General features: G+C 37.8%; 2 protein-coding genes across 2 annotated transcripts in view; one reads left to right on the top strand and one right to left on the bottom strand.

Moving 5' to 3' along the window:
- Positions 1 to 14038, top strand: part of LRP2 (LDL receptor related protein 2) — a 112671-nt gene extending 98633 nt beyond the window's left edge. The window contains exons 67-79 of the mRNA XM_041403338.1: positions 220 to 385; positions 2327 to 2455; positions 3127 to 3347; positions 3776 to 3955; positions 4471 to 4590; positions 6468 to 6558; positions 7130 to 7197; positions 7358 to 7478; positions 10031 to 10160; positions 12049 to 12168; positions 12264 to 12371; positions 12801 to 12872; positions 13332 to 14038. Of these exons, the coding sequence (XP_041259272.1) occupies positions 220 to 385; positions 2327 to 2455; positions 3127 to 3347; positions 3776 to 3955; positions 4471 to 4590; positions 6468 to 6558; positions 7130 to 7197; positions 7358 to 7478; positions 10031 to 10160; positions 12049 to 12168; positions 12264 to 12371; positions 12801 to 12872; positions 13332 to 13493 (1688 nt within the window). The 3' untranslated portion in view covers positions 13494 to 14038. The remainder of the gene's footprint in view (positions 1 to 219; positions 386 to 2326; positions 2456 to 3126; positions 3348 to 3775; positions 3956 to 4470; positions 4591 to 6467; positions 6559 to 7129; positions 7198 to 7357; positions 7479 to 10030; positions 10161 to 12048; positions 12169 to 12263; positions 12372 to 12800; positions 12873 to 13331) is intronic.
- A 2908-nt stretch (positions 14039 to 16946) lies between these two features.
- On the bottom strand, positions 16947 to 25566 carry DHRS9 (dehydrogenase/reductase 9). Its single transcript, XM_041403564.1, has 5 exons — positions 25519 to 25566; positions 21181 to 21511; positions 19377 to 19635; positions 18006 to 18169; positions 16947 to 17197 (listed from the first exon to the last, which is right to left on the bottom strand). The coding sequence occupies exons 1-5, from the start codon at positions 25564 to 25566 to the stop codon at positions 16947 to 16949; spliced, it is 1053 nt and encodes a 350-aa protein (XP_041259498.1).

Below are 25566 nucleotides of genomic sequence, written 5' to 3'. Positions count from 1 at the left end.
AGATCCTCTGCTCCTGAAAAATATATATTTCTTGATAATCTAGCTCAAGATGACTTTGGATGTGTATCTTGCATATGATGGATGACTTTAGAATTTACACACGAAAAAGCAACCTTACTCGTAAATAAATGAGGCTGGTAACTTCACATAAGAGCCTCAGAAAAATTGGAATTTTTGACAAATATGTAATTAACTAGACATTTCTCATCTTTTTTTAAGGTGTTGTGTACTTCAGCATTCTGGGACAAGGCTCTGAGTTTGGAGCCATCAAACGTGCTTATCTTCCCACATTTGACAGCAGTAGGAACAATCCAACAAAGGAAGTTGACTTGAATCTCAAATACATAGTTAATCCTGATGGGTTAGCTGTTGACTGGGTTGGAAGGTAAGTATACTGAAAAGCTAGAAAAATGCTGTACCTTCAATGTGTCAGTTTGTAAGTTTGATCAGGCTGTGCAAAATCCAATTTTTTCTTCCTTATGAATTGTCTCTGAATGTGTCTAGCCTGAAGGTAGTTCAGAACAATGTAGTAAGCTGTCCTTGCCCAGACAGCAGGTTAATAGATGTGCATGTGGCTGACTGCATCACATATTCTGTGCAACTGGCAGATCAGCTGTGCATCAGTAAAGTGGTAATACACGAGCCTCCATGTCAGATGGATTCTTCTTCAATGACTTAGGTATGCTCCAGGGAACAGCCTTTCTTTGCTGTTGGAAGGAAAGCTCCCCAACCCACAATGGAATTTTATCTTTTATCTTCGCTCATTCCTTACCAACCCTGTGCTGTATGAGCAATCCCAAAACAGAAGGAGCTCTGAAGTTTTTGAATAGATGCATTTTCTCAGAAAATGGTTAGGCTTTTGTAATTGTGTTTCTGAAGTCTTTCTTTCTTTTACTGATTATGGATTTTTTTAGCCTAAAACATGGTAATTTTTAAAACTTAATCATAAAAATCATGAGATCACCCCTTATGTTTACTACCTTGGAGACAAAGCTGGGCCTGACTCTAGGGAGTTTGATGTTTATGGTGTCAATTCATCTTGTGATATAACTGTTAAAGGACGTGGTGGACAGGCACAGCTGTAGCTCATGTGGTATAATGTTGAGAGGAACCTGATGTTTGAAGATGAACACTATAAAATGTAGTCAGGTTCTGTTGGAAGCTGCATGGACAGAAGTCATAGAGATTAGTCAACCTTCAGAATGCTATTGCTGGATTTTGGATACCAAATGATGAGAGAAAGTGAAAAATTGTATCTTTTCTTCCAGCAGTTTAGAGATAGCTATATTAGGGTCTGGGCTAGCCCTCAGGTTATTTTGCTGTTTGCTTCATAAACTGGAGGCACCTAGAAAACAAAAGGTCTCTAAAGGCAAAAGGGAGTGTTGGAATTATGTTCACAAATTCATATGGTCATGAGAGCAAGCATCCACAATATATATCAAAAGCATCTTGATGAGTCTTCAGCTTCATCTTGGTGAACAACCAGCACTTCAAACATAGTGCTGCACTGATTTCAGAACAATGTTGAAATGTATTTTTAAAAACTACGTTTCATTATCTGCACATTATATAAAATGCTACACATGTTTTAAGACACTTAGTCTTGCTGCTCATCTGCCAAATAGAAATTACATAAATTATTTTTTCACATTCCCAGGCCAGCTAGGAGATAATTTATTCAAGCAGAAGGCACCGTGTGATTAGTGAGTGCATAATAATGAGTCTGTGTATTATCTAAGGTCAAAAAATTTATAAAGGCATTATGTTAAAGATAAACAAAATTCAAGGAAGAGTAGACTGAGCATCCTGTTTATTCGGACTAAAAGCATTTTCATCTAATGTGAGAACAATTTATTCATTAGTATCTCTGTCAGAAGACAAAAGTCTAGAAAGGAGCTGTGAACTAATAAGCTGGATATCTTTAGACCTGCTGCATAAATTACATGGTAAATGAATTTTTACTTGTAATGAACCTCATCTTCTCCTGAAAAACAGTATTTAAAGATGCTTATTAGCCACTTCTGCTGCTTAAAAGTAACAATGAAAGTTTGCAGTAGCCGTTCAATGAAGATTATTTGACAGGGACCAGATGTAGCTGGAGAAACTTTTTCACAGGAAAAAAACAAGTAAGCCAACAGATCACACACATTTGCTAAACTTACCTATATTTAGGGTCTGTATATTCTATACAAGTTCAGTAATCAATGCAGGTTCTTTATATTAATTTTCTTCAAGTTTGATAGAGTGTTTCTTCTTAACTTTTTTTATTCCTCTTCGAAGTGTAAGCTATTTAGTTTTGGAATGTTTTGTGTTTTATGCAATTCAGACATCTTTACTGGACTGATGCAGGGACTAATCGCATAGAGGTGGCAAAATTAGATGGACGGTATAGAAAATGGCTTATTTTTTCTCACCTGGATCAACCAGCAGCTGTTGCTGTCAGTCCAAAACGTGGGTGAGTATTGCAGGGCTTACCAGAATTATTTCTAATGCTATTCAAAACCAAAAAACCCCACAGTGGTAAATTTTTCAGGAAAGACTAAGGGAATGTTTTCTGGAACTTCCTTTTACTAACACTGCAAAGTTTGTGAGCATGGGAAATCATTTTAGGATTAGATTTAACGGGGATGCCTGTGTCGGTGACAAGGCCAGATGGTCAAATAAAAATCTCTTTTCTACATTGTTATGTGCCCACCAAATTTCTCTGTTACTACTGAAACAGGGAAATAGATGGGAATGTCTCTTCACCAGCTCCAAGCAGGACAGTCATAGCCTCCTCCATGGGGAAAAGCAATGTAAATGCACTTGTAGATTCAATAGCTGGGCTTGCTGCAACTTGGATTAAATGGTAGATCATGAGATATTGTGATACGTGCTTCTCTCAGCTGGAGTACAGCAGCATAGCTTCCTGAAGTGACATGGATGCTACAGCTTTATTGTGACTGATGGGTGTTCTTTCGGTATTTATTGTTCAGTGAACTCTCTGTGACCTTCCCAATCACATCTGCAAAACATAAGTTCCTGAACAGCTTTTTTTTCCGTTACTGACCTTTTCCATGAAACTCCAAAGGATAATCACAGTGACCAAATTCTGAACCTTATCCATTTCTCATTCTGTCTTTTCAGGCTTATGTATTGGACTGACTGGGGAAGGCAGCCAAAGATTGAATGTGCCTGGATGGATGGACAGCAAAGACAAACTCTGGTCTCTGAAGACCTTGGCTGGCCAACTGGTCTTTCTATTGATTATTTGAACAATGATAGGATCTACTGGAGTGATTCTAAAGAAAATATAATTGAATCCATGAGACCTGATGGGACAGACAGAACTATTGTACTACATGGAGGTAAGAATGTACTATGCAATTAATAGTAACCAAGATGTGTGCTTATGAAGCCCTTGGGCTTCATAAGTGGGGCTACATTTGGGAGCTTGTCAACTTTAAGTCTTGGTAGTGTTTTCTCCTTTATACAGTGATCAATGGCACACAAGGCTCAGGGATACCTGGTAACCGGACTCCTAGAGTCGAGTTTGTGACACAAATAGGAAATAATGTGGAAAACTGGATTCTTGCTTTTTTATGTATACATTAATCAGTATTAATCAGCGTGGGCACTGAGACATGAAGAGGTCAGGCACATGAGGATATAAATATATGAATGCATGTGTCCTAAAATGAAAGCAATACATCATGTATTTAAGCTGAAGAACAGCATTTTTGTCTGTTCTACTGGAGATTTTCTTGCTGAGAGTCTGTTATTTGGTTCCTTTGAGAAGTAGGCAGTCCATACAGCCTTGATGTCTTTGAAGGCCATTTATATTGGATAGCTAAAGAACGAGGAGAAGTCTGGAAGAAGGATAAATTTGGAAGTGGAGAAAAAGTGAAAGTGCTGACTGTAAATCCATGGCTTACCCAAGTGCGCATCTATCACCAGCACAGATACAATCAATCAGGTGGGTAATCAGGATCCCAGTGAGCCATTTCCTGCTATGAAATTGAAGTTGGTATTGATGTCTGCAAAGAGCTTAGTAAACTTCTGATAATGTGTCTATAAGTAAATGAAAATACTAGTTTCTGAAAACCTAAAAATTAAATAGAGGCTGACAAGTATTTTCTGCACACCCAAAATGAAATCAACAGTGGAACACTATACACTGGTCTTTCAAGTCTCTGAAATATGACCCTGTCATTTTTCTTTTCCCCCTCCCTCACGAGAACCGTTGTAATATATATTTATTCTGGCAAAGTGCTGATCATTTAATACTTGGAGTGGTTTGTTCCTGGTGCTATCTGGGCTCTCAGCAGCCATTGTCTCTCCTTAAGAATGTAAGGGTGCAAGAAAAGGCAGAGAGAAGGTTTTAATATAAATGTGGTGTGTTGACACAGCTGTCTATGGAATTGCCCTGCCTTACCTCAGGAATATGCTGCATTGCTTCTTCAAATCATTATCACTTTATCACTTTTTCAGTGCCTAATCCTTGTAAAGATGTCTGCAGCCACCTCTGTTTGCTGAGACCAGGAGGATACACCTGCTCATGTCCTCAAGGGACTCGGTTCCTAGAAGGCAGCAGCACAGAATGTGATGCAGGTAGAATAATTTGTCAAACTGGAAATGAAAGCAACAGAAGCTTTTCTTTAGGAATATAAATGCATTACTGATTTAGAAGTATGGAGAGATATGCTAACTGATGTAATAGATATTGGTAAGTCAGAATATCTGGCTTCACATTCTCAGTCATCACTGATTTGTGGTCATCCTGTACATTTTCTTTAATGCCTTTGCATGTCATTTGTAAAATGGATATAGGTCTGTCAATCCATCCAGAGCAGACCCAGCTGCAAAACTGGTCACACTTTCTGATTTTTGTTTTGAAATTCTAAAATATTTTTGAAATTTCAAATTTTTTTTTAAGTATGCCTTGATTTCACAACTAAGAATTTCTGACAAATTATTGTTAACAATTTTGTTTACAATTCTGTAGAAACTCTTACTTAATCAGTATCATAGAAACTTAAAGTTTACAGAACTCAAGAGCATGGACAGAGATAACTTCTGGATAGTTATACTCTGGAAAGTCTTTTAGGCACCAGAATTTCATGCTTGCAATGCATTTGTTGCATTGCAGCAAAACCCTCACAGTGCTTCTAGGAGCACAAATCAAATAGAATTTCTCAGCCTTTACTGAGAACAGTGAAAATACCACTGCGGAATTTCTGTTTCTCTCTAGCTTAGAGTCTGCATTCTTAGCTTACAGTGGTGTGGGTGGTAGCCAGATGTCCTTGTACTTGTCCTTGGAACATATCTTTAATTTATTATTTGTAACATTATGTCTGGCATCTTTCCTATGGTTAATCTTCTTTGAATTATACTCTTATGGCACTGAAAGAGAAAATGTCATCACTTTTACACTGCCTTACCTCTAAGTTACATTTTCTTTATAATTATTAGTGATTTTTCCTATTGCCATGTATGTGAGCTGCAGAAAGAGGTTATAGTAATATGTAATAGTGAATGAATGTATGCAATATGTGTTTAAATTAGGGATCCATAACTGCGTTGATTGCGTTTGCTAATCGCTGCTTATTGCTCTGGGGACACTGAATTTGTTATTCTTTACTCACACTGCTTTATATAAAATGTTTGGGAATTAAGAAAACTGTGCTTGTGCAGTGACCAAACATAGCTTTTGTACATATATTTAGTTTATTTGGCCCTATTGCAGCTACTGAGAAACAGCCTGTAAAACCTCTGCCTTTCCTGGTTTTTGTACCCCGTTTACTTGAAGGGTGTTTTACCTGTAAGAAACATTGTAGCAACACTTTCTTCCTCTGGCTGATAACAATTTTGTGATTTATGTCCATCCTCAATCTGTAGCCTATAATAATGGCTCAGATCTAGGGGTTTTCCTATGTTAAGTACACTTTTCTGACAGTATATCCAGAGCTCTTACTGAAGACTAGTATGATTTTTCCCCCACTTGATTCAGCATTAGAATAATGCTCTTCCTCTATGTGTATTTCCATCCATTGCTTTTCTTCATAAGTAATTGCATTCCAATTTGGCCTTCTTTGTACAACTTCCTGCTGGTAGAATGGAAGGGTCTGGACAGAAGAGAGAAAGCATTGCTGCTTTCTGAATGGAGAGGTTTGAAGTGTGGTGTTGGGCTGCATTGCATAAAAAAAGAAAGTGAGCAGACACACAGCTCTTGAGCTGACCGTGCCTACACTCTACTAAGTTGTTAGGTTCTGAGAAGAGGTTCTGCTTCAATTAATTTAAGATGATTTGGCAGAAAAAAACAGACACAAGAGCAACAAGAACATGTGCTATCAAAACTGAAAATTCTGAAAAGCAGCCTGTGAGTTTGCACATGCAAGATCTACAGAGACAAAGAAAATGCATTGTTGATATTATTTAGTTTGTTGAGGATGTCTTGATAATGCATATGTGGCTTCTGAATTTTGCAGCTATTGAATCCCCTCCCACAATGCCACCAGCTTGCAGGTGCATGAATGGTGGAACTTGCTATATAGATGAAAGCAGTCTTCCCAAATGCAAGTAAGTCTGTATGATGTTAGGGTAGTCCTGGCTCAGCCTGAGCCGGTTTAGTCTCATGAAGCAATTAAACTCTTTGAAATCTGTTGGAACCACTTCAGAAGGTGTCATACATCTGCAGTAGCATTTTTATAACAATTATGGAAAAACACATGCATAAATATATCAACAAATAAGTAATGTAAATGTATCAGTTTGGGGAAAAAAAGCCCAAACAAACTCCAAAACCAAAAACCCAAAAAGGAAAACCTCTGAAGATTCTAGTAAAATGCTGTACCCCAAAATTATAACAATAGAAAAGTAAATCTCAATAAATGTAGCTTAGAACAGCCAGCAGGTGCCACCAATGCTCCACTGAAACCAGACCTTCTGACTCAGCACTTTTTATTTTCACTTTTAGTTCTCTGAATATAGGAGACATACTATATTTACATACAGTCAGTGCAATATATAATTACTGAACACGGAGTTAAAATTTCTGGATTGTAGATAAACATTTCAGAATATAATAATAAAGCTGAGATCCCAAAATTAATAAAAGCCATTCAATCAGCTGTCCTTCTTACATTTACAGATGTTCTTATGGATACACTGGGAATTATTGTGAAATAGGATTGTCAAAAGGAGTCCCTCCTGGAACAAGTAAGCTTCAAGAATATATTCCATTTGACATTTGAGCTAAAGAATTTGTAATACCTCACCATGATACCTGTTCAGGGTCAGGCTTTTAATTTTCTGGGCTCTTTTTTTTGCACTGAACAATGCTTGCTTGAATGTTTTCTTATTCTTCTGTCTTTGACAGCAGCAGTAGCAGTGTTGCTGACAGTCATACTAATCATAATAATTGGAGTGTTAGCGGTTGGAGGCTTTTTTAACTACAGACGAACAGGCTCCCTTTTACCAGCACTTCCCAAACTACCAAGGTATGTTTTGAAGGCTTTCAGAGCAGGAATGTCTGTGAACTGGAAATGTATATTTGTTTCTAAATATTTCTGAAAAATATTTTTTTTTTGCCGTGTGCCCATTCTGGTGGAGGATGGGAACTGCAGTGTTGCAGCAACTCCAGTGAATTTTTCATTCCAGGCAATACCAGCTGATCATTATTGCGTAACAAAGGATGACTGTAAAACTCTTTGACATTCTAAATTAGCTTTTAAATAATGGGCAATATAGAAGACTGTTTACTAGATCTGAAGCTGCATATTCAGTTCAAAAAGATGCAGAAGACCACAGTTAGATGTTTTCATTTTTTATGAAACTTTGACCTGAGATGAATTGAAGAGGTCTTTTAACAGTGAAAGGCTGTACTCATCATCAGTGCTGTATTCATTTGCTTAAAAATATGGCATGGTGTAGTGAACTTCTGTTTCCAATGCCTGAGACGATGCCTACACTGCTGACAGTCATACTGTTGAGTGAAAAACAGCTTTGTGACATGTCATCAAAAATATTAGATGTTTTAAATCAAAGGAAGATGAAGGAAATATATTTTAAATTATTTAAAATTAATTTGTTTTAGAAAAGATGTCAGAATATGTTGCTTTGAATTTTTTTTAGCTTTAAGCTAATTATGTGTTTTAAAATGCGTAAAAGCACATCTTCGTAGTCGTTGCACCAGTTTCCCAGTTATAGCTCTTAAATCAATGTAATTAAATGATTGTAGTCAGTAATGTGGATGAAGCTAAAACTGCTTCCTCACTGGAGGATTCCACTGAACTAGTGACACTGAGTGAGCCCAGATGAAGACCACCAAGATAATTAGAGGGACAGAGCAACTCTCCTGCATAGAAAGGCTGAGAGAATTGGGCTTGTTCAGCCTGGAAAAGAGAAGGTTTAGGGGTGACCTGAGGGTGATTTTCTAGTAGGTGAAGGGAGTCAACAAGGAAAATGAGAAGAGACTTTTTACAAGGTATATAATGACAGGACAAGGGGGGAATGGATTCAAACTGAGAGTAAGTTTAGATTAGATATTAAGAATTAATTCTTTGTGAGAGTGGTGAGGCACTAGAACAGATTTCCCAGAGAAGTTGTGGATGCCTCATCTCTGGCATTGCACAAGGCTGGGTTGGAAGGAGCAACCTGGTTTAGTGGAAGAGGTCCCTGCCAATGGCAGAGAGAGAGGTTGAAAACTAGATGATACTTAAGGTTCCTTCCAGCCCTAGCCATTCTATGAATCTGTGATTCTAATCCAATTTATTAATGAGTTTATGTACCTAAATTGGGGCAAAATTTTTGTGGAGGTAAATTCTGAAGGACAAAGAGGTTTTAGGAGATTGCCAGGTTACTCACTGAAATTCCCTGTTTCCTGCCTTTTTCAATGGAAACTTCCTGCATTGTCAGATAGTGAACAAGCTGAAATTTTAATGTTCTGACTTGATCTTTACTATTCAACAATGCTTCCCACATAAGTGATGAGACTGTATGAAAAGGAGATGCCAGTTTTTTGTCTATGAGGTTTGATTTGCATTTATTTCTGCCATGAATATGTCTTAGTGCTGCCATTGCTCCATCCCTCTTTAAATTCAGAACTCATACCTTTACAGCTGACTTCACTCAAGCTATGGCTTAGCTGTTGCCTGTGATATGAGACCTGTCCACGTACAGGAATCATAGCTAAGAGCTGCCTTTTTAAAATTGAATCAGCTGATGCCCACAATGCACCACCTGCAGGAAAGAAGTTTAGCATGAGCCAGATCCAATGAGGACATACAACTGGACACACAATTCCAGTACTTCTTCCTTCCTTCAAGTTAGGCACATTTTGACAAAATGAAACCAAAGGTTACCTATGGAGCAGATTTGTAGTTAGATGCCTCGGGGATGGTTACATACTTGGATTTCTGTGTGGGAATGTCCTGTATTTGGTTACTGATTTCTATCTTTCACTTCACTGATTATTTTTTAGCCCAACAGTGTACTTTCAGACCATTTCCAGTATTATTCATAAATACCTAGAGTGCACTTGTGGTTGCCATAAATCTATACACAGATTGAACATTCACTAGTATGTAAACAGTGTCTTGTAGATATCTTCATGATTTGCATGTAAGTCTTCAGTATAGGTGTTGGTGGATTTATTTTGTCAAATTTCAGATGGATGTTTTAAAAATCAGTTTCAATGAATTTGAATAATTGTGTGGATCCATGCATTTGTCTTTAAATCAGCATTGAAGTAAGAGTGTTCAAAATGTAGGTAAATTTTGTGAAATTTTATTTTATTGACATAATTTGATGTCTACATGAGCCCACAAAGGTATTTGAGATGATTCTGAGTGGGCTAACATAGGTTAAAAAACTCATTAAACTAATAAAGAAATACAACTTCTGATGCTAGCTTGCCAAAATTCAAAGTGATAATTATGCCTAGTAGATCTAGTGAAAAAACCTGTACTATAAACTCTCTTTCTGTGTACTCTCTTCTACTTTCTTTTTATTTTTGTCTGTTTGTTTTTGTTTGTTTGGGTTTTTTTTATAGTTTAAGCAGTCTTGTAAAATCTAATGAAAATGGCAATGGGGTAACTTTCCGATCTGGAGCAGATGTGACCATGGACATAGGAGTCTCTGGCTTTGGGGGAGATTCTGCTATAGACAGAGCAATGCAAATGGTAAGGTTTAGTTCTCAAATAATTTTTAAAATTGTGTTCTTTTAATGTAATTAGTAGCTTATAGAATGGAGCCTTTTCTCTATAAAATGATAGTGGGATAATAAATGTGTTCTAGAAAAATAAGGGAACAATGATTGATAGTTTCCTGAAATAGCTTTTCATAATTTGAAAGCAAGGACAAATATAGGATGTTCTTTAAAATAATGTGCATTTTTCCAAGATTTATATAGCAGAAATTAAGTCAATTACCCTCTTTTGTCTTTCAGTACATTCATGGGGTATAAAGGGAATGAGTAGACAAATGTCAGTATTGTAACAGGGAATTTTTTAGGACCTTTGTATTCCATAGAACAGTTTAAAATGTGTACTTTTCAAAACCAGGTAGTATGTTAGAGCATTCAGAGGTAAAACTCACTCCCAACCACAGGATTCACTATTTTATGCAGTACAGTATAGATTTGAAAATTTCTTAATTTATGAAGTTTAAACAAATCATGTTTAACAGTTATAGGCACATCATAAAGTGTAACTCTATGTCATCCATGTTTTTTGTGCACATCTGAGAAATAACAGATCCCTGTGTTATTCCTGTTTACCACAAGAAGTACAATGTACAAATGACTTTTACATGTAGGAGACAGATCATGGATATGTTTGAATAGTAAGCACTTGCTGCCAAGTATAAGGTGGAAACTCTCTAAACTGGTAGTGAATATCTATGAAATGAAACAGCTAAAGAAGATAAGCTCCTATATAACCTTTGCCTAGACGAAGAAACACAGTCATTGATAAAATTAGGCAGCTGGTGTAACAAAACATCCATATGAGCATTTTGGTAAATACTGGAAAAATAGCTTTAGCCTTGTGTATTGCCCAAATCTTCTTAATGCTCAAAGAACATGGCATTTTCTGGCCTGATACTGACATACCAAAGCTCAAGTTTATAAATTGCCAATAACAGGTCTGGATCCAGACTATCTCTACTTAAGTGGCATTAGTTCTCCCTATGTAATCAGAGTATAAACAAAAAAATTGTTACATGCAGTGGGAAAGAATTCAAAGGGTTTGGTGTACAATAGTGATGAACTGTGGGATGTGCCTCCTAAAATTTTAGCATCGTATATGCATGAGTAGATGTTGGATATTTTTCTGTGGGGCTATTCTTAGTCAATCTAGTTTGAGGGAGCTGGCAAGAGTTTACTGTGTTAAAAAAAGCCATATTCTGGTAGCATGAAGGAGTGGTTTTGTAAAAATGAGACAGGTTTAAGAAACTAGCTGCTGTACTATTCCTGTGCTATTCCTAGCTGGTTCTGTCATGAGGCTGTGTTAAAGAGCAGGACAAGTGCCTCTGGGTGGGGTTTTATCCTCCTTTATTATCCTCCTACCTCATGTAACTCATCTGACATGACTGAGGGGACACACTGCTTTGTCTCAAAAAATACAGCAATCTCCTTGCTGGGACAAAATGAATGAATCCCATTCTTTTATATATCAGTTACTGCTTATTAATTTGTATGTCATTTTGAAGTCTCTAAATTAAAATATTTATTTGGATATTATTCTTCCTTTGATATCTCTTCCCTGTTGAAGATGTGATTTGTGAAGGTCATCTTTCCTCATCATAAAATACTTTCAAGTATTGAAATGCATATCGGGGTTTTTGTCCATCTAGGAAAGGGGGTAATATTGGAACAATCAGTAGTCCAGGCTGCCAAGTCAGGGAGTAAAAGTAAATTGATGTCGTGATTTTAACAGATAAAGGTTTTGTCTAAGCCTGTGTGAAAGTAAACATGTGTTGTTCCCCAAGATGAAGAGTTTGACTGCACATTAATTCCTAGGAGTATGGAGGTGTTTATTCCACTGCGGTTGTTGGGTTTTTCTTCCATAGAATGAAAACTTTGCAGTGGAGTCGGGGAAACAACCAATCACGTTTGAAAACCCAATGTATACAACCAGAGATGGTGGAGCCAGCACAGCTGGTGCAGTTACAGTCATTCGGCCAACACTTGTAAGATAAATTTTGGCTTGACTTTCACCTTTCATTTTCCCTTATGACCACCTTTTCTTCTTTGAAGAATGTTGATTTTCTTTCTTCTCCTACAGGCAGCAGCAGCTGGTAGTGAGGAAAATGAAAATTTTGAAAATCCTGTGTATTCCTCTGTAATATCTACTAGCCCGAAGGAAACCGCTCAGAGTACAGATGCACCTCCGGTAGGAAATAAAAATGCTCTAAGGCTGTCTTGTTTGTTTTCTGCTCCAGATCAGAATAATTGAAATGCTAGGGAAGATGCAGTCAACTTACTATAGTTTCACGTCTCTCAGTAATTTCCCTTGTGTTGTTTTCAAGGCAGTTTTTTTCCTTTTTGATGTACTTGTCTGGAATATAGGCTTCCATGAAGTAATTCAGTAATTTTTGTTGCCTAGTCTTTTGTGAATACTTCTTTAGGTGAAATTGCTTGGTAATCTAGCAAAAAGAGAAATTTGTGTTCCATGCTCAGAATTACAACATAGTGATGTAAGAACATCCATCTGAAGTCACTGGGGTAGCAGTCAATGCAAGTGAAATCCAACACTGTAATGACAGTTTCCAAAGAAGTTTTGAGAAAAATGTGTGAAGTTCTAATAATTTTTATGTTTCAGGAATCAAAGTGGAGTTTCTTCAAGAGAAAAAAGAAACAAAACACTAATTTTGAAAACCCAATATATGCAGAGGTATTGTTTATATTATACAATTCTGTTTTTCAGCTAATGTACTGATGGACTTTGTTCTTGCTTTCATAGGATAAAGATTATTGGTAGATTCTCCTGCTGTGTGGAACAGCACAGAAATTCCAGTCCAGGTTAGGGAACGAAGTGGTTGTCAGAGGTTACTAAATGTCATGCACAATGAGTTTGTTGAGCAGGCTCAGCTCAGGTGGCACAGCTGCTCCTGACATTAAGCATTAAAGTAGAAGTTCCAGTGTATGGAGTAAGTTTCTAGTATTGTTTTTACTCAGCTGTACACTATCTAAGGTGAAATTAGCATTTCATTTTGTTACAGGTGGTGTTTTGCAGAAATAATTTATACCATGACATTTAACTTTAGGAATATTTATTTACTGTTTCTGAAAGCTAATGTTGGATGTATGGTGCATTAGAATGTAAGGTTTTATTTTATCATTATTGTTTCAGATGGAAAAGGAACAGCAGCAGGACACAGAAAATGTCCCTACCCATTCTCCTTCACTGCCTCCCAAGATTATTCTGAAGAGAGACCAACCACTAGCTTACACGGCAACAGAGGACACATTTAAAGACACCGCCAACCTTGTTAAAGAGGACTCTGTGGTGTAACTAGGTAACTCATTTAGGGAAAATTAGACACATCCATTTGCACATATATTTTTTATAAACAGAAGAGTAAGGTTCACATTCAAATGCTTTATAAAAATATATACATCTCTTAGCCAGTGGCTGGAGACATACGTTGAAACTATGCCTTCTTTTTTTGACAAATGCCAATTTCTATTTTTATGAACAATTATCGTGATGTACTATATGTATATCTTTGCACTGAAGCTGTCTGAAAGTAATGTTATAAATATATTGTACATTTGTAAATTTTTCTAAGATTATCTTGTTCAGTGATGTTGCTAGTAGAAATTTGTATGGAATTGGTCATATATTTAGGGCTAAATTAATTTTATAAATGCTTGAAACTAAAAAAAAAGAAAACCAAACAAGGCAAATAAAGGAATTACTGATTTACAGGGTCTTTAGAGTGTACCTTTAATAACAGCACCTTTTAAAAATTCTACTGGTGCTCTGGGCATCTTTGCCACTTATTTTATATAGTACTGTATATAAAAATGGGTATCTCTTCATCTTGTGTTAAACAAAAGATGAAAGAGTCAATACAGCATTATTGTGCTGAATAGTTACCTGTGCAAAATGTTGTTCTTACAATATTTTAATTGCCTGACGTAATTTCCTCTCAATCTACAAGACACCTTTCCTCTAGGTTCCAATTAACACAATTCCATTAATAGTGCTCCTATGAAGACTGGATATATTTAGATTTTAGTGCCACAAGTACTTAATGAGCTTTTCTCTTGCTCATTGATGGGATACCTCTGTTCTTGGCTGGAGTCTCTGGAACTAATTTGTACTATGAAGTAGCTAGGTTTCTGTAACAGCTCATTTCCAAACAGCAAAAGAGGAAAGATATTGGTTCATTTCAGAAATCCTTCAGGTTTTTTTTAATGTGAAAATTTAATTTTATTGACTATTTATTTCCTGAGGTGGATATTGATAGAAAGGGAAACAATTTCTACTAATGCAGTCTTTGTAGTTATCTGGTTTTTCCTCTAACCTTCCATCAGACTATACTGTTGATCTTTTTAGCTCTTCTATTAGTTAGCCAAGATAGTTTCCACAACATGAACCATTTGAGAAAATTCTGATTATAGGACCATGTTCTTCAGTATTCCTGGCTAGCTACTCATACAAAAGCTTCCTGAATTTATAATGATTGCAACTTTTGCTATTTGATTGTTTTATATCTAAATTCTCAAAATATATGCTATTTCTAATTACAATGCTTGTAATTACATTGTAACATACTTTGATTAGAAAAGACAACTGGAAAATGATGCTGCTGAATAAGTCTAATAAACATATTATTTTATCACATTCCTATTCTATAATTTGTGTCGAGGCTCTATGTACTTTTTTCAGTTGTGGAGACTACCGTGCACTCTGAGATGAAAACAACAAGGCTTTAGATAAAGTCAAATAAGAATAGTGCTTACTGCTTCACACAGCTGTCAAAGTTCTTCCTGTCAGATGATGTCTTGATACTGACATAGTATCTCTGTAAGTGTGAAAGCTGCCCTGTTACACACATTCAATAAATTGGCCCTTGAAACAGGAAACATACTGTTGAGAGACTGACAATCAAGGTAGTATGGACATAAGTGATTAAAATCTTATTTCAATTGCCTTTCATATCTGATGTCAGAATCTGATGCTTTTTTTTTTTTAAGCACATTATGTGTTTTTAAAAAGTTTTTTTCTGAATGCATTAATGTAGAAATCCTTAGAGTTCTGCAACACAGCAGACTCATCTGTAAGGATTTCTTTGAGATGCAAGGTGCTGTTCTTAAGGAAAGAATTCACAAGGTTTTAAAGGGAGAAGGCAGGGCTGACCCTTCCAAAAGACTTGCCTGCAGTTGCATACCACGAGAAAAAGTAGTGTCAGTTTTGGGAATAGTCTTTGTCAACTCAAAGATTTGGAACCAGTGTTGGTGAAAACTGCTAATATGTGAGCCATGTGTCAGAAATGTTTTTGGTTTTTTCCCTGTAATAACTTTAACTTTTCAGATACGGAAGAAAACCCTGGGTTACCGTGTAGTTAGGTAGTGTGTTGGTTTGGTTGTTTAGCATATCTGATGGTGAAGGATTCCTAAGCTTCAACTGGGACTCCTCCTCTCAGGAGCATAGCTACTGAATACCCTTCTGATTATGTAAAATTTAGGTTTTGGTACTTTGTACAACAGAAGTTTTGTAACTTGATTTTTCACTTGTATTCTTTTTCCATTATCAGGAGAGACCCTGCTTGAATTCTTAAATTTTGGACACTCTGTTTCAAAGAAAGCTGACTTTTAGAGATTTCAAAAACTGTCTGTATTCTACAATTATAGAGCTGATAAATTATACCATTAATTTTTTCATATACATTCTCTTGAGAGCTGCCAGGCCAGATAGAAAGATTTCTCTCTCTGCAGGTATTTATTGTGAGATGAAGTAAAATAAATTTATTCTTGAAGCCATTTGCTAGAGAATAGAACTTCAGTGAAATACTTGAAGGTTACTATCCCTTTTTACATACTGTCCTTTTTTTGCCCATTGCAAACACACACACATGCCCTCTCACACATAGTGATGAAACTTCTTTTCTTATGTTTGGAGTTCTGACCCGCACATGGTATTTTCTTAAGCTTAATTGAATTGCACATTAATGATTAATCACCAGCACAGCACTTCAGCAAATAAAACCTTTACCCCTTCAATTTTAATATCTCTAGGAGCACCAATTTGTGAGCCTCTGGCCAACAGCTTAAGAGACAGAAATAGTGTACAAAAGGCACAGTAACGTCAGCTAATGTTTTGCTATTCTGAACATGCTCTGTACAACTGAAAGAATTTGCTGTAGCCTACACTAATGACCTATTTCATCTGATAAGTGAAATAATAATAATTTTAACTTGCAAAACACACTGAGGACGAAAGAAATACAATGGCCTATTGTTTTTGTATTTTCCTCATAAACTATACAAATATTAGGAAGACAGTTAAAGTATGCATTTTGATGCTCTGTTTGCATAGAACAGTTAAGTTTTGATTTTTCCTAGAATTGCATATCTGTAAAATTTCTTGTGGTTTTTTTTCCTGCAGAATTAAATAATCAAGTGGTCAGATACTATAATTGTAATTTCTGGAATATGCTGCAATAGCTGGACTTCATTATTGACTTCATGTCTTGTGTGAATAGTTTTAACTAGCTTTGTAGCTGAAAATTTTATGAATGCAGATCCTATAGAGGTATAGTTTCTGAGTAACAGCCTTCAAAAACATGCTGGATTTACAAGTCTACCTGTGAACTCAGAATTTCAGGTAAGGTGGGGTGAGGGATGGAGAAAGTGTCTTCTAAAAAGAATTTTAACAGTCTAATGACTGATAAAGAAGAGGACGTCTAGTTTTGATAGGATAAATATTTATTTCTGCACAGCTGATACTGTGTTAATACTAGACATTCATTAGAACTCCATGAACTGGTCTCCTGCTCTCTGCTGGAGCTGGAAATGTAATACGCAACAGCATATCAGACAGACAGCTTGGGGCGTAGGCGAGAAACAGCCAGAAGAACTTTGCATCCCATCCAGCTCTGTATCGTGTCCTGGGGTACTTTGCTATCAGGGCATGTTCCATGCATTTTATGACATTAGAAATATCATAGTCACACAGTCTTTTCACTGATGATCTTTGGGCTTTTATATCTGTAAAGAAAAAAATAATCCTGAAAGCATTTACATACAACATCTCTGCAAGAGTGTTCTCTATATCCAAAGCTTTGGCTACAGCTTCAGGCTTGCTTTAAACTACAGTCTTGAGTGCTGAGAGCAGTATAACTACAGCAAAGCAGAGACAGTAAAGGCTACAAAACACCCAGAAGTCCAATAAACAAAAACCTCCCTGGCACATACTGTGAGCCAGATGTTCCATACAGTATGTTCTGTGTCACACTGCACTAACTTTTCAGATACCAATAAACAATAAATGTAGCATATGGCCATAGCAGCTCATTCCTGTAAGTACTGAGGGACAAGGAAAGGTAGCATGACCTTGTATCTCACCAGTCTCATGTGTGAACTAATATCTCTAGCCTCATCTAACATACATGTAGTAAAGAACAGTCAGTGATGGGTCCTTAATGAGCATTAATGAGGTCTAGTAAATGTTTACAGAATCACAGATAGGTTGAAGTCGAAAGGGACCTCTGGCATCAAGCCCCACTACTTAAGATGGGTCTCTTAGACCAGGCTGCCCAGGACATGTCCAGATGGTTTTGAATATCTCCAAAGAGGGGAACTCCGCAGCTGCCCTGGGCAATCTGTGCTACTCCTCAGTCACCCTCACACAAAATGTTCTGCAGGAACATCCTTTGTTTCAGTGTGTGCCTTGAGTCCTATACCTGGACAACACTCAAAAGGGCTTGGCTCTGTTGTCTTTACAGCTTCAATTCAGGTATTTATATATTTTGATAATATCCCCCCTGAGCTTTCATGCAATCCTTTTTCTACTTACATTCAACTAAGTATTTTTCTCCATAGGAGCCCTTGATCTCAGGAGTCAGTCTGTTCCAAAGTTTGAAGAGGTATTTCTCAATGATACCTGAATTAACTTCTTCTGCCTTAAAGAAACCATGCTCAACAATGCTTACTTTCACTCCAAAATGCCGCATTTCTATCCTAGAAGGAAAAAAACCCAATAATTTCCCTGACCATCCAATAATGGCACAACTATGAATCATAAGTAAGTTGAAAATCTGTCACATTAATATTTGAGAATTTGATCATCTTCATCAGAATTATTTTGAAAGGTTCAAATTAGATTCATAGCAGCGTACTTGTTCTCTAAAAGCAGAGCAGACAATGGAGAGAAAACAAGCAGTGTCAAGTAGATTCACAATTCTCTGTGTGGTTTATGTTGGACTCTTGCAAAGGGTGTAACAGCTAGGTGCATCTTAGTCATGTATTATCATACTAAAACTTTAGACAATTTAATACACTGTTGCATTATTTTAGTTCACAGCAACAGTAGATTATTAAAGTGTCTGAGAAAATGTAAAAGTGAAAACAATTTTCAGTTGGATTAGAACTTTATCCTATGGCTAAATGGCTATGGTTAAATGATTAAATGTTAATACAATAAAGGTTAGTGGGCTTCCTCAGAGTGTAGTTCCTTCTATGTAATTTCAAGTTGCAGTGCAACTCCTTTGGGATGAAAATGGCATCTTTGTCTTGCTGGACAGCTCAAGAGACCAAGGAAGCCACGTTCTACAGTGTGTAAAGGAACCACATGTATATTAGCTATGAGTTTCTATTTCTTTGGGGATATGGTTTCTTTAAGTACTCATAATGGTTTGAAACCAGCTTTCCTAGTTGTTCTGACTCATGAAGACTTGACTCACTGGGCTGGGCCTTAGCTTTCTAGAAGCAATGCAGCATTACTGTTTCAGCAAAGGGTGTTCAGCTTAATTTTCTGAAGTTACAATTACCTTTGGTAGTGTGGTTGCTGTCTGGAATTGCCCGGCTCAGAATGGTGTGGAGAATTACAGCAAAGTATATGGGCAAGTATAACTTGCCCAAGAAACTGGATGTCTGACCAGGCTATATTGTTGATTTACTTTCAGATATGCGCTGGATTCACATGCCTGAAATCTGCACGCTAACAACTTGTCTGGAACATGAAAATTTTCCAAGTGCAGCTCCTTGCTGGGTCTGTCCATAGTATTGGAGACTGAAATCTTAAAAAAGTGACCAGTCCTCTTATTTTCCTTTTCCCCTTTAGGCAAGATATCCAGAGAGAAATCAAAATGGGCAAACATACAGTCACCCTTCCTTAGCATGTCTGGAATCTGTTCTTGGATCCATGCATGTGTTTCTGGCTACTCACCGTAAGGTGTCAGAGAAAGCTTCCATGCCCCATTTAGACAGACTGTAGCCACCCCCTACAAAAGCCATGAGACCTTTGGCATTAATTAGATTGACAACTCTTCCCTCTGCTTTTTTCAGAAGTGGCAGAAGCTTGAGTGTGATTTCAATCAATCCCAGCAGGCTAACATCCAGGACCGAATGGAAGTCTTCAATCCTCAGCCAGTCAGTGGGTCCTACAGGTGCTGTTCCTTCAGCATTGCTCACCAAGCCAAAAAGCCCTAGAAGGGTAAAACCATTTATTTCAGCATATGGCAATATCTTACCCTGGAGTATCATGTGTGCATTGGAAATCAAGCATACAGTCTGCAAAAGCTTCAGTGAGATGAATACAATTATCTGGGGTTTGTTTGGATGGTCTATATTGTATGCATGTTAGAATTTGCTGAAGAGCATGGCTAAAGTGTTAAAGGAAAACTATTTTGTTTGGAGATGTGGGCCACCATGCTGGGCTTTATCCAGATCCGCTCAGGTTTGTAGGCTCCTAATACACATTCGTATTCTTGTGAAAATCAAATATTATGCATAGAAGTGGAGAGAATGATAGTTCTGGTTTGGGGTCTAAAGGTCTGAACCAAATGTGTAGAATTAGTCAATGCTTCTAAAGATACTAGCTTAGCCCTGTGTATTGATAATACTGTTTTACTACCTTTCTAAATTACTCGAGGAACTTCAGATAAGTAGTGACGTTTCCTAGAGTTCGCTGGGGACAGCCTGTGCCTGAGGGGAGAGGCTGAAAGTCCAGCACTCAGCCTCCATAAAGAGTCTTACACACTGAGGTGAAAGCATTAGCAGTGACTATCCTGGCTGAGAACGTGTGGCTTTCTACAAGTTGGGAGCAAGAGTCTGCTGGAGGTGGTAAGTACTAATAATTTTGTTAAACTTGCTCTCGATCTCTGCATTCAGCAATGGTCTGGAATACTCATTATAAGACCAAAAGCCTTTAACAAGATTTGAGGAGAAAGTCTTATGGTAGAAGATACATGTTTTGCTGTTTTAGGTACTTAATTTATTAATAAGCCTATTGAATAGTTGGTATAACTGTGTGTTACTGGTAGCTGTAGTGCTGTGATGCCCTGTGGTAGCCTTTAGTCTGAGCTATCAATGCTGATAAATGGGTATTGCCACACTTGAATATATTTACCAGGCAGATCTTTTTAGCCTTTGCCAAACCCATCACAGAAGTCTCATAGGTATCCAAGCTCCTCTTCATGTACAGGAGTGCTTAGAGGTGTATGATAGGGGTAGTGAGAGCTACTTCTGTAACAACTCCAACAAAACTGGCTGAAATTGCAAGTGTTTAACTGTTGTAGTCAGTACAATTGTTGAGTACAATGCAAATGTCAGACTTATCCAGGCATGCAAAAATATACTCTTTACTAGAGGAGGACTGCAGAAGCCCTGAATTAACCATTTTTAATTGAGTGGGCTGAATTGCCAAGAAAATTTTCTGGTACCAGTTAGTACCTTCCTTCCCCTGACATTCTTCAACTGCACCAGAAGGAGTTTAAAAAGCACGCCTGGGAATGATCTGGTTTTAACAGACCGAGCCAATAGATTTTTAGGTATCCTGTTGGTGAAAGCAATGGGCAGCATTGCTGGAGAGAATATCTTTGAACTGAGAAATGACAGAACTGAGGAGTGAATGTGTTTCATCTGTGAGATTAAAAATACCTTTGCAGTGAGTAGACAGGCAACAGAAGTTTTAGCTAGACCAGATTTGGTTATATTGAGTCATCTTTCTGAGAAGTTGCCTTGTCACTTACCCTTGCCAGCTGTCTGTTCAGTCACAAACACCACAGCCCTGGCAATGCTGTTGGAGTCTGCTAAGTTCAGATTCACTGTCTTCAGTGAGAGTGAAGAGCAGCACCGCAGCTCTTGGCTTCCTTTTTCTGTGGCACATGCAGCAATGACACAAAATCCCTTTTTGTCAAGCCATTTAGCCAGTGAATTTCCAAGTCCCGTGTCACAGCCTGTTATAAAGATATGCTTTCCATCCAGGTTTCTCACTCTGTATCTGTCTCTGATGATCCAGTAAATGATAAGAGAAAGTATGGAAGCCAAAACTGCTATGTGCAGTAAGTCTGAAAGTGAGAGCTACAAGCAAATAAAGTTAATGATGTAGAAGTGCAGTGAAGCAAATGTGCTCAGCCAACCCTCCAGCTTCCTGAGACACAACTCCTGCTTTGTTTCTGGTTGCAGCCCTTTCAGACCCACTGTATGAGGAGAGCAGGAGTAGGAGCTTTGGCACAATGCGATCAGGATCCATGAATAACATGCGCCTTGACAAAACCTGTATCTTTCTTCAATAGATTTTCACTGCTTTCAAGCTTTGCTGACCAGACTTTCTAGTCAGCTCTGTCCTTTAAGGACATTGCAGACTGAAAGGAATGACCTTATCAGTTCTGAAACGTATTTTTTTGTGGACATTGGTCATTATTTATGCTGATAACAGAGAGAGAAATTCCTCTGGGAAAAGGGATGATTCTCTTTGATCACTTTTATGATGTTACCCAGGCTGCTTTTCTGATCTGTAACACAGAAGCAGACTGACCCCGAGAACAACTCATGAGAAGTGTAAGATGCAGTGGTGGATCTGATGACTAATTTGTTATGTGACTTGTGTTACGTGACTTGTGTGACAGTAAGTGATTTGTTCTCTGCCCTTTAGACAAGATAGACTTTGGGGCAGTGCCTGAATCTTCTGTCACTTCTTGCCTCTTTAGCAGTGATACAAAGCACAGCAGAACATACTATATAGAAAGTGTGTTTGTATGAAGAAATGTGGAAATGCCTGGAGATGTTGCCTTAAAAAAAAAAAAGGTACTGAGAAAACTCAAGGTTTCCTAACCTTGATAACTGCTTACTAGTTTTCTGTTTGTATTTTGGTTTTTACAAGAACTAAACCAAATTAATTCATTAAAGCGCATATTTATGGGACATCCAATAAGCACATTCCAGACATCCTGTTAAGAGGAACTTTTTCACAGGTTCTAAGCAGTCACCTAGGCTATGGTTACCTACATATGTGTAGATGTGCAGACATCTCCCCTTTAAAATGTGACATTTTTAAAGGCTGCCTTCTGTGTAACATTATTTCTATCTCAAGATATGAATATTAATGGAAGCTCAATATATTCGGCCTGTTTGCTAGACCCTGTCTGTTGTTCCTACTGAGTTCATGAACTGACTTGTGTTTATTCTGACCCTACATTTTGCTGTCACGTCACCAAGTAGGTATGGAAAGAAATCTCAGAATCTGATAGTGAATGGATGTTGAACTCTCATTAAATAATTAAATCAGTTACAAAGCTAATAAAGAATAACAAGTGACAACATCCATTACCACTTAATGATATTTGAGTGCCTTAGTAGCCATCAACATGAACTTCTGAGCTATGGACTCATGATCTCTGATTTTAAACCACTTATTTAAGCAAATATATACAGGTAAGAGTTTTCTTCTTCTACTGCAGTTTACAGGAGGGCTTTCACTGAAAGCCCTCCAGTAAACTGCAGTAGAAGGAGAAGAAAACTGAAATCCCAAATTTTTGGGATGTTTGCACTGCTTATTTTAGTGGCCCATCTCACTGTTGTTTTGAGGTTGATGTAACCAGCCCTCTAGCTCAGGTACTTTGATTAGACACTTGGCTTTCTTGCTGTGAATGTCCCCGTTAAATTTGACAAGGATTGCAGTGTTCCTGAATATGTGCAATTTCAAATCATCTTTCTAATTTTTCCCTATGTTGGTGACATTTATTTTCCGAGAGGACTTGAGAGTGCTCTGAAAGTGCCACCACAACTATGTGAAAGCACTCAGGCTAATGAAGGCTTTTGTAGTGTAAAATAAAGTCTGAAACCAGAATGTTGTAACAGCTGATCATGGATCCCCCAGTCCATTTGCAATGATGTGCCAGGCAATGACATTTCTTTTGACTGCCCATGTAGAATTTGGAGCAGTGTTAGACACAAAAAGAGAGAGGAGCTGCTGTCAGCAGACTCTGGTAACCCCGTGCCACTAAATCACAGCAAGGTATTTGGCAAGCTAGTGCAGTGATACATATAAATAACTTTAGGACTCAAGTTTCCTTTTTTCCAATACAAAATTAAATAAAAAAATTCATGTTTTGGGCAAACAACCTAATTGAAAACAGGACTTGTAAATCACATCTTCCTTTCTTGGCTGTGCTGTAGGGAGGAAGCAGTGGGCAGTGAGCTTGCACTACTGGAAAGCAAGTTAAATTTGAAACAGGGACCTGTAGATAAGCCCTGGAGTGTTTGGCCAGGATGCCAACCTGGCTTCTGTCAGGAAAACACCAGGGATTGCTCTGGTTAGTGTTAGCCACTCTGTTTATGTAGCAATAATTGGCACAGAAGCTCTCTAAGACAAAAGACTCTAGGGGAGTCAGCTGAGAGGGCAGCACTGTGGAGTCTCCACTGCTCTTCTTTTCCCTGTCAGCCCTGGGCCAGTGTTACTAAGTCTGTAATTCCTAACTGCCTAGTTCTTGCCATGTACTAGCACTCCTGCAGTAACACTGTGACCTGAGCATCGTGGTAGGTTTTGCTCTGCTAGAGCCTTCTGCCTTATGTATTCTGCTAGATGATGTCATTACTGGAAGGAACCTGGGGTCAAGACCAAGAGAAAAAGTCTCAGTTAAAGTTCTCTTACAAGAAAATCCTCTAATTCTGTGAATGTGCAATGTTATCCAAAATATCTCTTGTTTGATAATTGTGAAGTTCTAGAAAAGCCAAAAAAAAAAGCCACTTGGCTTCCAAGATCGTATTGATTTTGAAATAGCTGTATGGAGTGGCAAATAGTGCATTTCCAGAGAAAATGTCAGCATGATATTTCAAGAGTATTGATGTATCTTTATAAATATTGCATTTGGATTAATAATGTAGCCAGTAAATAACTAAAGGCAAATTCTGTTTTCCATCAAACTTTGATATTTGCCTGGCAAATTGAGAACTTGTGTGATAGAGCTTGGCTTCTCGTGCCTGCACATGTGCCATTATAAAAGCAATTGATTTTAGAGAAAAGCAGCATGACTGCACTGAGAGCCCTCTAAGATCCCTAGATGACTGCAACGTACAGCATCCCTCTGCTGCTCTGCACAGAAGGAAACCGAAGCACGTGACACCGTATCAAAGGAGGGTGTTAATTTACTCCCACAGGAAGTTTGCTTCTGCCACAGATTTTCAGGCTGGGCTGATGTGCAGTGCCTGTGTGTGCTTTGGATTCCTTCACCCCCCCACTGTGCAGGCAGTGCAAAACTCCAGAAGTCAGTGCTCTGCAATGGGTAGAACAGCCTGCCAGGCATCCTGAGGAAGAACTGCCAATGGGAAATTTAGGCACTGTGGTTCTTCAGGATGAGCACTCACGTAGCACAGAGTGGCAGGTTTAGATATATCAGGCAGCCCACTAAAAGATCATCCAACAGCTCTCCAGAGCTCTTCCATAGCTACAAACCTCTAGTTTTCAGTTAATCAATTGAACAAATTGGCAGGCACAAAACGTCAGATCTCTTAGTTGAGCTGTTCTGTACATGCAGAGCTTTGCGCTTCTATTTCATGGCAAAGGAGTGCTTTTTGGTATGCTGTGTAAATATGTGATAATTTAGTTTGGTGATCAACAAATAAGTTAGGATCTTTATTAATATGTTACCTGAAAAGAAAGACATCTCCAAACTCTCCTACACAGCATTTTGTAGGGAGATGAATGTAGTCTGGCACAGTGAGTTTTCAGCTGATGAAAACTCTGATTATATCTTCTTTGTATGGCTTCCACTTGATATTTTTACCGCAGCATCATAAAAGCCCCAGGAAAGCAAAACCATTTAAAATCTTAGGTCACCAACCCAATATTTGAAAATTGAAGTAGGGAAAGATTCCACATATTGGGAAGAGCTTTTCTGAGTTAGCATTTTATTCAGACCCTGTAGGTGCTAAGATAAGCAGCAATTGTTGAAGTTACTCTAGAAAGGAAGGGACTGCATAGTCTCTTGTCTGTGCACTAGAAAACAAATGCTTAGCTCTCTTAGATATCCTGCAAATGCATATAATAGGTACTGCTCACTATAACAGTAAATGTAAGTTCTACTCACATTCTGGGGAGACATCTGCAAGCTCAGTCTATACTTCCACGTGCTCAT

This window comes from Onychostruthus taczanowskii, unplaced genomic scaffold, assembly GCF_017590055.1.
Source record: "Onychostruthus taczanowskii isolate IOZ18803 unplaced genomic scaffold, ASM1759005v1 scaffold20, whole genome shotgun sequence".
Taxonomy (NCBI): domain Eukaryota; kingdom Metazoa; phylum Chordata; class Aves; order Passeriformes; family Passeridae; genus Onychostruthus; species Onychostruthus taczanowskii.
The sequence above is the reverse complement of the archived record's forward strand: the minus strand, read 5'-3'. Positions and strand labels throughout refer to the sequence as shown.